The sequence below is a fragment of the Triticum dicoccoides genome, chromosome 2B, assembly GCF_002162155.2.
Source record: "Triticum dicoccoides isolate Atlit2015 ecotype Zavitan chromosome 2B, WEW_v2.0, whole genome shotgun sequence".
In the NCBI taxonomy this organism is placed as follows: Eukaryota; Viridiplantae; Streptophyta; class Magnoliopsida; order Poales; family Poaceae; genus Triticum; species Triticum dicoccoides.
In genome coordinates this window covers 711862164-711877792 of record NC_041383.1, presented here as the reverse complement: position 1 = coordinate 711877792, position 15629 = coordinate 711862164, and the positions used below count along the sequence as shown (strand labels likewise).

Below are 15629 nucleotides of genomic sequence, written 5' to 3'. Positions count from 1 at the left end.
AAAGTAAAAGGCAAAGTAAAAACAAAGCAAGTAATAAAGTAATGGAGATTGATATGATGAGAATAGACCCGGGGGCCATAGGTTTCACTAGTGGCTTCTCTCGAGAGCAAAAGTATTCTACGGTGGGTGAACAAATTACTATTGAGCAATTGACAGAATTGAGCATAATTATGAGTATATCTAGGTATGATCATGTGTATAGGCATCACGTCCGAGACAAGTAGATCGAAACGATTCTGCATCTACTACTATTACTCCACTCATCGACCGCTATCCAGCATGCATCTAGAGTATTAAGTTAAAAACAGAGTAACGCCTTAAGCAAGATGACATGATGTAGAGGGATAAATTCATGCAATATGATAAAAACCACATCTTGTTATCCTCAATGGCAACAATACAATACGTGCCTTGCTGCCCCTTCTATCACTGGGAAAGGACACCGCAAGATTGAACCCAAAGCTAAACACTTCTCCCATTGCAAGAACTACCAATGTAGTTGGCCAAACCAAACCGATAATTCGAAGAGACTTGCAAAGATAACTCAATCATACATAAAAGAATTCAGAGAAGAATCAAATATTATTCATAGATAAGCTGGATCATAAACCCACAATTCATCGGTATCAACAAACACACCGCAAAAAGAAGATTACATTGAATAGATCTCCACAAGAGAGGGGGAGAACATTGTATTGAGATCCAAAAAGAGAGAAGAAACCATCTAGCTACTAGCTATGGACCCGAAGGTCTGAAGTAAACTACTCACACTTCATCGGAGAGGCTATGGTGTTGATGTAGAAGCCCTCTGTGGTAGATGCCCCCTCCTGCGGAGCTCCGGAACAGGCCCCAAGATGGGATCTCGCGGATACAGAAACTTGGGGCGGTGGAATTAGGTTTTTGGCTCCGTATTTGATCTGACGGGGGTACGTAGGTATATATAGGAGGAAGGAGTACGTCGGTGGAGCAACAGGGGGCCCACGAGCCAAGGGGGCGCGCCCCCCACCCTCGTGACCGCCTCTTTTGTTCCTTGGAGCAGGGTCCAAGTCTCCTGGATCACGTTCGGTGAGAAAATCACGTTCCCGAAGATTTCATTCCGTTTGGACTCCGTTTGATATTCTGTTTCTTCGAAATACTGAAATAGGCAAAAAAACAACAATTTTGGGCTGGGCCTCCGGTTAATAGGTTAGTCCCAAAAATAATATAGAAGTGGAAAATAAAGCCCAATATAGTCCAAAACAGTAGATAAAGTAGCATGGAGCAATCAAAAATTATAGATACATTGGAGACATATCAGTGACCTCCTCCGTTGTTCCTTGGAGCAGGGTCCAAGTCTCCTGGATCACGTTCGATGAGAAAATCATGTTCCCGAAGGTTTCATTCCGTTTGGATTCTGTTTGATATTCTGTTTCTTCGAAATACTGAAATAGGCAAAAAAAACAACAATTCTGGGCTGGGCCTCCGGTTAGTAGGCTAGCCCAAAAATAATATAAAAGTGGAAAATAAAGCCCAATATAGTCCAAAACAGTAGATAAAGTAGCATGTAGCAATCAAAAATTATAGACACGTTGGAGTCGTATCATAGCCTAGGGAGCAGCCCGACATGATAAGACATAAATGCCCTTCAATAATATGACCGTTAGGTGGGTAGATATTTTGGGACAGCCGGCGCGTAGCACAGCAACAGTCAGAATTTTTGACTCTCAAGTTCCTCAGGGCTATCATGTTCCTCACTGTGTAGGCAATCCGCACTGGTGAATTCCTAACTCCTCAGTCAGAACAAATTCCTCAGAGACCAGAAGAACTTCATCTCCGTCACTGAAGAATATGACTGAACTATGTGAGATTTCCAATGGCTTCACTCGAAGGGATTGGTAGGTGTAGGATTTTGAGTTGAGCATCACATGGAAATTTTTCCTTAGTATTTCCTCGACCCCCTTTAACAGTACGGTGTTTATTATGACTCAAAAAAGAGAAAATGAAACTATGAAAACAAAAATCTTCACGCTTCATGTTCCTCGAATGATTGCTAAGTCTTCAAGGTCACACCAATTTCTTCACTTTCAAAGTCTTCAGAAAGTCTTTCAGAAATCCAAAGTCTTTAGTCGAAGAACTTCAATTTTTAGGGGTCGACTTTCTCTATAAATATCAAACTCCTCACAGACTTATAGACATGTGTACACTCACAAACGCACCAGTCTCTTAACCTATAAGTCTTCAATACACCAAACTCACTAAGGGGCACTAGATGCACTTACACTTTTGATCTTGGGCGATCGTGTAAAATGTATTCCCATTTATCTCGTACCGGTTGGTGCCACCAACCGGGACCAAAGGTGGGCATTGGTACCGGTTGGTGCCACCAAGCGGGACGAAAGGGTGGCACATCGGTGGTTTAGTCCCACCTCGCTAGCTGAGAGAGCTCAGCACCTGTTTATAAGCTGCGTTGCGGCTGAGGTGTTGAGCTCCTCTCTAATTTGCAGGCAGTACTTGCCTACCCTTGTCACCACCATGTTGGGCCTATTGGTCCTGCGGGCCTCCATCCTGGCCCATGTACAGTTGGGTTTCTAGTCGTATGCACGCCGTGTGGCCCAGTAGGCGGCATTTATTTATTTTTTTCCGATATTTTTGTTTTGTTTTTTGCATTATTTATTTTCTTTTATTTTTTACTTTATTTTTTAATTCTTTTTTGCTTTTAGGTAATAAAAATTATAATTTTTTTGTTAGTGCCATTTGTTTTCCAATTTGAATAGTTTAAATTTGAATTTTTTGAAATTTGTGTGAATCACTAGTTTTTGAATAACTTTACTATAAAAATAGATTTCTGAGTGATTCTTTTTCCTACTATTTAATATTACTGTGTTTTATCATTATATTCAAAGACTTATTTTGTTATTTTAGTTTCTAACAAAAAAATTCTTTATGATAATTCTTTTTGCTATTAAAGTTTTTAACAAAAAATCTTTATGAAAATTATTTTTGCTTTTAATGTTTTGAACAGAAAATACTTTGATAATTTTGGTTGCATAAATTTAATTTTAGTTTCAATAATTCTAGAGGTTTATAAAGGTTTTTTGAGTTGATTCCTTTTGAGTTTTATAAAAGCTTTTTAGTTGATACTTTTTGCTATTGAAGGATAATATAGTTTTGTTTTAGTTGATCATAACAAAAAAAATTAATTGATTATTTTTAGTTCATTCCTTTTGCTATTAGTTCATTCTTTCGGCTAAATGACCCTAAAATTGAAAAGCACAACAAATGAACTCTGAAAAGGTTGAAAGTTGGCATGGTATCATCATTTCACCCACATAGCATGTGCTAAAAAGTTGAGAGGGTTACGACAAAAACTGGATGCACTTCGTGTACAAAACAGACAATCTCTTTGGAAGTATCAGGGTTTCAGACGAAAACTCATATGTTAGAAAGGGATTTCATTTGTTCTCATGTAACTGCAGTGATATTCTAGATCAAAGGCATCATCGTAATAGTTGTGGATATAAAGTCTTCACTTTGTCTTCACTTGTGTCCTTTTCTTATTGCACCATAACCATGGATAATCCTCATCGTTTAACAGGGTGCTTGTGTCAGCCTTGACTTTGAAGGGAGGAATTTCATGAAAGTTTTCATAATCTTCAGACATGTCTGTCTTACCCTCCAATCCCACGATGCCTCTTTTTCCTGAAAGAACTATGTGGCGCTTTGGCTCATCATATGATGTATCCGCTTCCTTATATTTTCTTTTTCTCGTTTGGTAGACATGTCCTTCACATAGAAAACCTGCGCCACATCATTGGCTAGGACGAATGGTTCGTCTATGTACCCAGATTGTTTAGATCCACTGTTGTCATTCCGTACTGTGGGTCTACCTGTACCCCGCCTCCTGACAAATTGACCCATCTACACTTAAACAAAGGGACTATAAAATCATGTCCATAGTAAATTTCCCATATATCCACTATGTAACCATAATATGTGTCCTTTCCCCTCTTGGTTGCTGCATTAAAGCGGACACCACTGTTTTGGTTGGTGCTCTTTTGATCTTGGGCGATCATGTAAAATGTATTCCCATTTATCTCGTACCCTTTGTATGTCTTTACAGTCAAAGATGGTTCCCTCACCAACGAGTACAGCTCATCAGAAACAGTGTTGTCACCCCTGAGACGTGTTTGCAACCAACTGCCGAAACTCCTGATGTGTTCGCATGTAATCCAGTCGTCACACTGGTCCGGGTGTTTGGAGCGCAAAATGTTCTTGTGTTGATCGACATACGGGGTCGCCAAGGTAGAATTCTGTAGAACTATGTAGTGTGCTTGAGACCAAGAATGCCCGTACCTGCATATTATTGAGTCCCCTCCTAGCGTGCCTTTTCCACTCAGTCTCCCCTCATACCGCGATTGAGGGAGACCTTTCTTCTAAGGTCAGGAATGAAGTCAACACAAAACCCAATGACATCCTCTGTTTGATGGCCCATGGAGATGCTTCCTTCTGGCCTAGCGCAGTTACGGACATATTTCTTTAGGAATCCCATGAACCTCTCAAAAAGGGGAACATATTGTGTAGAAATACAGGGCCCAGAATGACAATCTCGTCGACTAGATGAACTAGGACGTGTGTCATGATATTGAACAAGGATGGTGGGAACACCAGCTCGAAACTAACAAGACATTGCGCCACATCACTCCTTAACCTTGGTAGGATTTTTGGATCGATCACCTTCTGAGAGATTGCATTCAGGAATGAACATAGCTTCACAATGGCTAATCGAACGTTTTCGGGTAGAAGCCCCCTCAATGCAATCGGAAGCAGTTGTGTCATAATCATGTGGCAGTCATGAGACTTTAGGTTCTAGAACTTTTTATCTGCCATATTTATTATTCCCTTTATATTCGACGAGTAGCCAGACGGGACCTTCATACTGAGAAGGCATTCACAGAAGATTTCCTTCTCTTCTTTGGTAAGAGTGTAGCTGGTAGGACCTTCATACTGCTTTGGAGGCATGCCATCTTTTTCGTGCAAACGTTGCAGGTCCTCCCGTGCCTCTGGTGTATCTTTTGTCTTCCCATACACGCCCAAGAAGCCTAGGAGGTTCACGCAAAGGTTCTTCGTGACATGCATCACGTCGATTGAAGAACGGACCTCTAGGTCTTTCCAGTATGGTAGGTCCCAAAATATAGATTTCTTCTTTCACATGGGTGTGCGTCCCTCAGCGTCATTCGGAACAGATAGTCCGCCGGGATCTTTTCCGAAGATTACTTTTAAATCGTTGACCATATCAATTACGTGATCACCGGTACGCATGGCGGGCTTCTTCCGGTGATCTGCCTCGACTTTGAAATGATTGCCTTTCTTTCGACATTGATGGTTGGTCGGAAGAAATCGACAATGCCCCAGGTACACATTCTTCCTGCATTGGTATAGGTATATACTTTCGGTGACATCTAAACAATGCGTGCATGCGTGGTATCCCTTGTTTGTCTGTCCTGAGAGGTTACTGAGAGCAGGCCAATCATTGATGGTTACAAACAGCAACGCATGCAGATCAAATTCCTCCTGTTTGGGCTAATCCCACACACGTACACCGTTTCCAATCCACAGTTGTAAAAGTTCTTCAACTAATGGCCTTAGGTACACATAAATGTCGTTGGCGGGTTGCTTAGGGCCTTGGATGAGAACTGGCATCATAGTGAACTTCCGCTTCATGCACAGCCAAGGAGGAAGGTTATAGATACATAGAGTCACGGACCAGGTGCTGTGATTGCTGCTCTGCTCCCCAAAAGGATTAATGCCATCCATGTTTAAACCAAGCCATGCGTTCCTTGCGTCACCTGCAAACTCCTCCATGTACTTTCTCTAGATTTTTCTCCACTACGACCCGTCAGTGGGTGCTCTCAACTTCCCGTCTTTCTTACGGTTCTCTCTGTGCCATCACATCAACTTGTCACGCTCTTTGTTTCTGAACAGACGTTTCAACCGTGGTATTATAGGATCATGCCACATCACCTTGGCAGGAAACCTCTTCCTAGGGCGCTCGCCGTCAACATCACCAGGGTCATCTCGTCTGATCTTATACCGCAATGCACCGCATACCGGGCATGCGTTCAAATGCTCGTACGCACCGCGGTAGAGGATGCAGTCATTAGGGCATGCATGTATCTTCTGCACATCCAATCCTTGAGGGCATACAACCTTCTTTGCTGCATATGTACTGTCGGGCAATTCATTATCGTTTGAAAGCTTCTTCTTCAATATTTTCAGTAGCTTCTCAAATCCTTTGTCAGGCACACCATTCTCTACCTTCACTGTAGCAATTCCAGTACGGTACCAAGATTTGTGTTGCCATCTTTGCACTTGGGGTACAACCCTTTTTTGCGATCCTCTAACATGCGATCGAACTTCAGCTTCTCCTTTTCACTTTCGCACTCTCTCTTTGCATCAACAATGACCCAGCGAAGATCATCATTAGGCACATCGCCTGGTTCCTCTTGATCTTCAGCTTCCTCGGTTGCAGCATCTTCAGCTTCCCTCGTTGCAGCATCACCATATTCAGGGGGCACATAGTTGTCATCATCTTCTTCTTCTTTGATGTCTTCCATCATAACCCCTCTTTCTCCATGCTTGGTCCATACATTATAGTGTGGCATGAAACCCTTATAAACAAGGTGGGTGTGAAGGGTTTTCGAGTCAGAGTAAGACCTCGTATTCCCACATATAGGGCATGGACAACACATAAAACCATTCTGCTTGTTTGCCTTAGCCACTGCGAGAAAATTATTCACGCCCTTAATGTACTCGGAGGTGCGTCTGTTACCGTACATCCATTGTCGGTTCATCTCTGCGTACATCATGAATAGATAAGTGCCAAAATTAATAGAAGTTCTTCATCACATTAAACCCAAAGTACATACATAGTTTTCATAGAACAACATATAGCTCTCCAGAGCATCTAATTAAACCATACATTGAAACTATGTAAAACATTCCAATGCAACAACAAATGCGATCATAACCGCAACCAAGGTAACAATTGATCCAACGTCATAATTATACCAAGCCTCAGTATGAATGGCATATTTTCTAATATTTCTAATCTTCAAGCACATTGCATCCATCTTGATCTTGTGATCATCGACGACATCCGCAACATGCAACTCCAATGTCATCTTCTCCTCCTCAATTTTTTTTCAATTTTTCCTTCAAGTAATTGCTTTCTTCTTCAACTAAATTTAACCTCTTGACAATAGGGTCGGTTGGAATTTCCGGTTCACATACCTCCTAGATAAGAAAAAAATCTATGTCACGTTGCTCGGCATAATTGTCATAAACACTAAATGAAACTAATAGTTATAAAAGAAATATATATACCACATCTGAATCATATACAGGACGAGGGCCGACGGAGGCGGGTACCAAAACCATCGCACTGTATAATAACAAACAATAATAAGTAAGAAAACTACACAAGTATCTATCTAAATCATATAAGAACTTTTTTATTTTAGAAAGAAGATAAGATCAAGAGTCTCGCCACGGTGGTGCAGGCGACGAGATCGGCGCGGGCGATCAACGGCAGTGAGGACAGGGACGGGACAGGGCGGACCACCAAACCTAGACAAATCTCGAGGAAAATGGAGCTTGGACAAGGAGCTTCGAGAGGAGAAAGCTTAAGCGTGGCTCGGGCATTTCATCGAACACCTCATGTGCATAGGAGGTGAGTTAGAGCACAACCCACCTCTCACACATCTCTCCCAAAAAAATAGAGCACTCCACTGCTCTGCTCGCGGGCAAGGGGTATATATAGGCATATCATTGGTCCCGGTTCGTGGCTGGAACCGGGACTAAAGGACACCCTTTGGTCCCAGTTCAAGCCACCAACCAAGACCAATGGTGGTGGGCCAGGAGCGAGGCACATAGGTCCTGGTTCGAGCCTCGAATCGGGACCAAAGGTGCCATATGAACCGGGACCAATGCCCCACGATGGCCCGGCCGGCCTGGCCTCACGAGCCGGGACCTATGCCCCCATGGATCCCGGTTCTGGGCTGAACCGGGACTAATGGGCTGGCCCTGCCTGAACCAAAGCCATGTTTTCTACTAGTGGCTGTCCACCATTGCCTACTCCTGATCGCAACTAACAACACTTGTGTTTCATTCTTAGGACCACCTAAGGGACGTTGAGTTCCTCAACACACCGATACAGAACTACAACCAGATGCAGCACATCTTCTCCTTCGGGCTGGCAACTGGGAAGCATGCCATGGGCTCGGGGGAGCCTCTTGGTTCTCCCATGCCAGACTTCCCTAGGACCCCAGACGTCGAGTTCCTTGATGGCCCTGACAAGCCCTTCGTGAAACCCTTCGACAAGCCATTTGACCCCGTCCATGATAGGAAGAGGAAGAGAGGAGGCCTGATGGAGGAGGAGATCAATGTCTTTTGCAGCATAACTGAGATGGTGAAGGAGGTGGCAACAACCATCAGGGAGTGCAAGCCCCTCGACGTCCACCCTGACCTGTATGACGCTGTCATGACCCAGGGTGGCTTCAGCGACGATGCTCTCATGGCAGCTCAGCCACCTGCTTGACAACAAGGCCTAGGGTGTTGGGTTTGTTGCCATGGCAGACGCTCACAGGTGATGTGGTTCAGGAGCTGGCTGGGCAAGCACTACTACTAGAGTAGTGCTGCCGGTGAGCGTGCATGATCCCCGATGGCGATGGTGGTGGCGACGATGACGACGATGACGATGGCGACGTACATTTTGTGTAGCTAGGGCTGAAAAACTATTTGATGGTCTGTATATTTTGGTGAGGTGGTATATACTAACCCCTCACGCTGATGATGAACTTGTGATGGTAGGACGACACCCTCTTTTGGATGTGGTGGTAGGTTAACACCAAGGTAGTGCTAGGTAGAACTTGCTATGTCGTATGATCATGCATGCTTTACTTCTTCTCTTCTGCTCCATTGTTGTTTGTGTGCTGCTTTGCTTGCTACTTGTGTGCTCCATTGATTTGCTGCTTCAACTCTTGCTCTTGTGCATTGCTAGTGCAAGTGGTATTCCGTGTTCATCGGTAAGGCTCTAGGTGTTTACAGTTCATGGGAAGAAGCCAGTGCACAAGTGGCATCGTATAGCAACAACAACCATAGAGGGTTCAAGACTAGGCATGCTGCAGAACAAGCTTACTCCGACTGGGTGCGAAAGCATGGAGGCATCGGTGTTGACAGTGACAAGGTTGGAGGTTTCAAAGTGGAAGGCGCTAAGGTGGATCGTCAGTTTAGGCTGAAGCTGAAGAACTTCATCATCTTCGCCCAGTTCATCGCCATTGTTGTGTTGTGGCATTGGTGTGCTAGGTGTGATCATTGTGGGTAAGCTCACCAACTAGGGTACAAGTAAGCACATCATGTACGCCGTATGCAACCAAACAGCATGTTCATGTGCCGTTTGGGCCAATGCAGGCAACCAAATAAAGTGCACTTGCATATTACCTAATGTAGGGATACTAGATGCAGGCAACCAAACAACTTGCAGATGGCGCATTAGGGCCTGTTTTTGCTCAACCAGACTGGGTTGAGAAGTGTATGCGATGCAGAAATTGTTCACTAGTGCAACCAAACACGCTCTCGATGCACCATGAGATGCATGGCCGCAAAGGCAGCGGCGTCCGCCGGCGAGGAGTGTGTGCTGAAGCAGTGCTAGCATGGTCCGACCTCCGACGAAGAAGTGCTGGTTGTGGTATCAGGGATCAGGCGAACGCAGAGGAGGCGGCATCGGGCGGCAAGTCTCCACAAAAGATGATGTGCACCACCAGAAGGAAGGCGACGTCGGAGGAGGAGGCACCATTGAGAAAGATGACCCGGCTGCCGCATGAGGATGTCGGTCGGATCCTTTCGTGGGTGACTAGTTGCATCCTGAGCGCCACAACCATGACCCGATTCCGTCGCCGGAAGAGAAGATGGATGAGGAACTAGTGACCCTCTACGACGAGGCGCGCATGTTCTATGAAATTGGGATTTTTTGTTGAAAGAAATCATCTGCCCAACATAATTACCAAAAAAGACCCCTTTTGAATGGAAGTGACAAAAAAGACCCCTTGGGCCATGGCGGCAGGCGCGCCGGGCGACGCGTGGCACCTGCCGCCACGGTGCGAAGTGGCAGCCCCTGCCGCCACGGCGCCAGGCGGCAGGCCGGTGATTACGGGAATTGGCGCGAGCAACGGAACGGGATGGCGGTGCGGGGCCCAGCCGCCTCAGGTGGTGGCGGCAAGACTGTAGTAGCGGGCCCTGCCGACGGAAGGGCTGGCGGCAGGCCTATGCGATGCGTGCCGCTCGCCGCCTGGAGGGCTGGCACTGTGCGATGCGTGCCGCCGTTTCCCGTGCCGCTCGTCGATTCCCCCCACTGCGTTTAGTTCCTTTCGTTGTGCTCGACGGGGCCAAACAGCAAGGCATCGCAAGTCCCCGTCCCGCAGATTATCTGCTCCCAATGCATTACTAGCAGCAGTAGTTGTGTGTGCGCAGCTTTTCCTCTTCAGATTTTTGGGTTTGTTTTTGGTTGGTGTGGCTTGTAGAGGCAAGTTATACGCCGCATGTGGCATTCACTTTTAAAATTCGGTGTTATGGCGTATCAACTGATTTTAGGCGAACGAAACGGCAGGGCGCAACGCACAGGCCTGCCGCCAGCGCTCCAGGCGGTGGGGCCCGCTGCTACAGCGTTGACGCCACCACCTGAGGCGGCACGGCCCCGCACTGCCATCCCGTTCCACTGCTCGCGCCATTTCCTGTAATCACCAGCCTGCCGCCTGGCGCCCTAGCGGCAGGGACTGCCGCCTCGCACCGTGGCGGCAGGTGCCACGCGTCACCTGGCGCGCCTGCCGCCACGGCCCAGGGGGTCTTTTTTGTCACATTCATCTGACGGGGGTCTTTTTTGATAATTTTGTTGGGCAGATGGTCTCTTTCGCTAAAAAATTTAAAATTGGAGAGATATACATGAAATTTCAGGCCTCGATCCGTACCGAGTATGAGAATCATGGTTAGTAGTCGATGATGACTTCCTCGCTAAAAAGGCGGAGAGTGAATCATGCTTATGAGGATTTTATGATGACTTCCTCACTAAAGATCATCGCGTTTTTTCTGCCTTACTATGAACCCTGTCGTCCATGTATATCACCTGTCGTGGTAAACCGAGCACTGATGAACGCCATGTACTGTATAATATACGGAGTATTTCGTTGCGTTCTATACATCACTCTGCCATGCTCTGTTCTCACCGTGTAGAAAAGTCTGGTTGGAGCTTGAAGGCCGTTGTGACAATTGTGAGTTCTGAAATTTGAATTTTGGCGAATCACACAACACATATTTATTGGGTCATGTCAACAGCAGCCATAAAACAGTTTTTTGGACAGCTGCTCTATTATAGCCTTATAGGGCTGCTGCTGTTGGAGATGCCCTTGTACTCGGCTAGGGATATTATGTTTAGGTGAGATGATCTCAGTGCAGCGCAGAAGTGACGAAAGGTGACCACCGGCGTCGTCGGCCACGATCATCAAAGTCAGACGAGCCTTTTATTAATGCCGCACAAACAAGCAAACATACACCGCCGATACACACAACACGCCAACAGCCATGACCGCTCCCCTTGCACGTCCGTCCGTTACTTCACCTTGGCAAGCGTCACCTTCTTCCATGTGGCGGCGACCTGCTCCAGCGCCCGGCGCGACGACCCCTCGGGCGACCACGCGTGCGCCGCCGCCTGCTGCAGGTCCCCGGCCTGCCGCCGCACGCCGCGCCCCCTGTCCGCCCCCTCCATCAGCTCCTTCACCACGGCCGCGATCTCGCCGCGCTCCCGCGCCCGCGGGCGCAGCGCCACCCCGACGCTCCCTTCCAGGACCACGGCGTTCATCCGCTGCTCCGCGTACAGCGGCCACGCCACCATCGGCACGCCGGCCGCCACGCTCTCCAGCGCCGAGTTCCAGCCGCAGTGCGACACGAACACCGCCGTCGCCGGGTGGGACAGCACGCGCACCTGAGGCGCCCACGCCGCCACGGCCAGCCCCTTGTCCGCAGTCCTCTCCAGGAACCCCGCGGGAAGCCACGCCAATGGGTTTTGCTTGTCTTCATGGTTATGGCCGTCGTTGCCGTCCAGATTCGGCATCCTCACGACCCAAAGGAACCGGTGGCCGCTCGCTTCCAGCCCAGCGGCGAGCTCTGCCGTCTGCTCCACGGTCAGCGACCCGCCGCTCCCGAAGGAGACGTACACCACAGACCCAGTCGGCTGGCGATCTAGCCACTCTATGCACGCGGACGCTCCGGCGGCTTCGTCGGAGGTTGTGCTTGGCCGGACGAACGGACCGACGGGGAACACTGGCGGCAACGCGCCTCGCTCCGCCGCCTGCTTGAACTCTTCCACGGTGGCGGGCTCCAACTCGTAGAAGGTGTTCACAAGTAAGCCGTCCGCGCCGAGGTACCGCCGGCCCTCTTCCATCAGGTGCGCGTAGACCGGCTTGCCGCTGCTCTGGAACGAGCGCGGCAGGTCGGTGCGGCGCAGCGACACGCCACCGGGGAGCTCCAGAGGGTCAGGGAGGTCGCGGGACTCGCCGGGTGGAACGCCGTCGTGGAGCTCCACCGTGGCGCGCATGAGCGCGATGGTGGTGAGGTTGCTGGGCACGAAGACGTACCCCGGGACGCCGAGCTCGGCGGCGAGCGGCAGCGCCGCTGAGCCAAAGAAGTCCGGCACCAGCGCGGCGAGCGGGGCGCCGACGGAGTGGAGGAGGGCTCGGAGGCTCGGGAGCGACCGGTGGACGAGCTCGAAGAGCACGGTCTCCATAGGAGTGCCGGCGGGGAGGTCGTCAAGCGGGACGGACGGGAGCGCGGCGGTGGCGACGGAGGCGGGTACGCCGGAGAGGGCATCCGGGGAGGAGAGGTCGGTGAAGGTGACGAGCGTGGCCGCGAAGCCGTGGTGGTCGACGAGCCGCCCTGCGAGCTCGGCCAGCGGGATGAGGTGGCCGGCGCCGGGGCTGGCGAGCAGCACGACGTGCGGCCGCAGCGCCAGCGGCTCGGCCCCTGTCGAGTCCATCGGCCGGATCACCGCTCACGGTGACACTGCACGGCTGCGCAACTGGGTGGGGTTGCGCGCAGAAGGAGGCAGTACTACTACGTTGTGGCAAACCTTTGACGATCTACCAAAATCAATGGAGGATATGTACGCCGATAGCTGTCTCTCCGTGACCTTAATGATATATTAATCCTATAAAGTAATGCACTGAATGGGCTGATGAAGCTAGCCGTTTCCACACCGAATGGTTATTCAAAATGATGAATGGAGTTAGCCGTCTCACTTTAAAGTACTGTATAATACGCCGAATGCGAACAATGAAAGCGACGGTGCTCTATACCCCGATGAACTTTTGTGTGGCAGCCTCAAGTAGTCCGCCGAATAAACTTCGGAGGCACTGAGTGTGGTGTGGCCAACAAACAAACATAGGGTTGTTCGAAAAAAAAAACGTAGGACAGGATCATTTGGGTGGACGAACCACATCCACCTTCGAGCTAAGGGCATCTCCGACACTCAGCCCAAAATGGACACGGAACGCCAAAACGACCCGCAGCTGCCGGGGTTCTTGTCCGCGATCTCCTGCGCCACCTCCTCGTCCGTCTACACCGCGAGGGCGCGCGGTCTCGTACAACGCTAGTTGCTCGTCAACGAAGTTGGGGTTCTTCGTGATCATGGCCGCCGCGGCCTGCTTGCTCGGGTGCTCTCCGTAAATTTGGCCATCCGTCAGCCAATGTTGCGTGAGGAGTGAGAGGTTGTACTGCCGTTCCTCTTGCGCCTGCCAGAACGCCGAAACCGCTGCGGCGTCGGCTGCACCTCCGCCATAACAGCGTTGAAGTGCGTCTGCGCCTGCTCCATGGTGAAGCCAGCACAAAACAGCGTGGGCAGGACTATAGAGTCGTAGATAGAGGCCGCCCCCATGGTCCGGTCGTCGGAGACCTCTATACGCCTCGCACGGTGGTCCTACCAGTCAGCCGCAAGGACGGCCAGCTCGTGCTTCTACTCCGTTGAGAGGCTCCCCCACAACATGCTAGAGCTCGCGGTCATGGTGAAGGTGGTACATGAAGGAGGATACAAAGCGGGATGATGGTTGGTGCTGTTTGTGTCGGGCGTGTCCTTGTTTAAATAGCGGATGCTAACCAAGCGGTGGGGTGTGTCAATGCCTGTGCCGAAGTGGTTTCTAGGCCGACATGCATGTTTAATGCCGGCAGGAGGACGAACATGCTGCCCGTTTGAATGTGGTAGATATTCATCCCGTCACGTCCACTCACATCGCTTCAACATTGAACAGGCGCTGAGACCAGGACACGGCGCAGACGACACTCTCGGCCGGTGCGCCGCTTCAGTGCCGGCACCAGAGAGAGGTCGTGTGTCGGCTTTACGGCGGCATGAATGTGCGGCAACTTCTTCACGCGGGAGGGTGCAGATGCGGGAGAGGATTTTGTGTGGGACCGGGAAGTCGAACGCGTGCATGGTAGCAGTCTGGACGGCCGGAAAGCAGACGATTCGTACCACTCCACAAACCAATGGGGGGTACCACTTGGATGGCTTGCGGCGTCCGGATGTGTGTGTGGAAGCAGTCCGAATGCCGACAAAGCCCCCCGGTTTGCGAGAAAACAGGTGCTCGGACCACTCCGCAAACTAATGGGGTACCGCGTATGCGAGAAGTCGGGCGTCTGCGTGGCAGTGGTCCAGGCATCCGGACCACTCCGTAAACTTATAGGTACCGCGTTGGATGACTTGCGGCATCCGGACCACTCACTTAGGACAGATGCGGGCGGTTTGAGTATCAACACTGGAGATGGGCTCTTGGCAGGCGACCTCCATGGAGGTGGATATTTTAAAAAATTCAATAATTACATTTTGGAGTTTCAAAATTTTTTGAAAAAAATTCTACAAATTAAGATGGATATATTCTACATGTGTATAAAATCTCACAACGAAATACATTATGGTGAGAGCTACACAGAAAAGAGAAAAAACCGTGCATTTCTAACAATCAACAGTGTTTGTACTGTTCATCAGTTTGAAAACCGCGATTTGTCTTTTTTGTGTAGCTCTCATCATAATGTATTTCATCATCAAAATTTACACACATGTAGAATACATCCATGTTAACATGTATGTTTTTTTTCAGGATTTCTTGAAACTTTAAACTATGTTTTCTGATTTTTTTTAAAATACCCACCTTCATGGAAGTCGACCGCCGTTGGCATTTTGCGCGCTGGAGATGCCTTAATAGCATAGCATGGACAATACACAAAGCTGGTTCGCATGTGACCGTTTGGTACATAAACATCAAAAGTGTGGCAAAGGGGCATGCAAACTTGGCATGATGTGGCAAAACAGCCTACAGTGTGTCGTCTGCCTGCCAAGTAGAACTTGTCGGTCGAGTTGGCGGGGCTCCAACCGGTCTTTCAACCTTGCTAATCCCCCCTTGGCGTTTGTGAATAGCCCCTGCCAATATTTTGAAGTAACATGCATTCCTTGCGTGCACTTTTCTTGTTAAAACTCATACATCCATACCAAGAAAACTTTCGTCCCGCTTTATAAATAAAGCAAAAACTCGTACATCCATGTATAATTAAGAAGC

General features: G+C 48.9%; 1 protein-coding gene across 1 annotated transcript; it reads right to left on the bottom strand.

Moving 5' to 3' along the window:
- Positions 1–11455: 11455 nt before the first annotated feature.
- On the bottom strand, positions 11456–13183 carry LOC119365789 (UDP-glycosyltransferase 72B1-like). Its single transcript, XM_037631432.1, has one exon. It carries the CDS (start codon positions 13058–13060, stop codon positions 11639–11641), a length of 1422 nt encoding a protein of 473 aa, XP_037487329.1. The 5' UTR covers positions 13061–13183; the 3' UTR covers positions 11456–11638.
- Between the last annotated feature and the right edge of the window lie 2446 nt (positions 13184–15629).

Coding starts and splice junctions, on each gene's coding strand:
- LOC119365789 (XM_037631432.1), bottom strand. CDS start 13,060: ATGGACTCGACAGGGGCCGAGCCGCTGGCGCTGCGGCCGCACGTCGTG.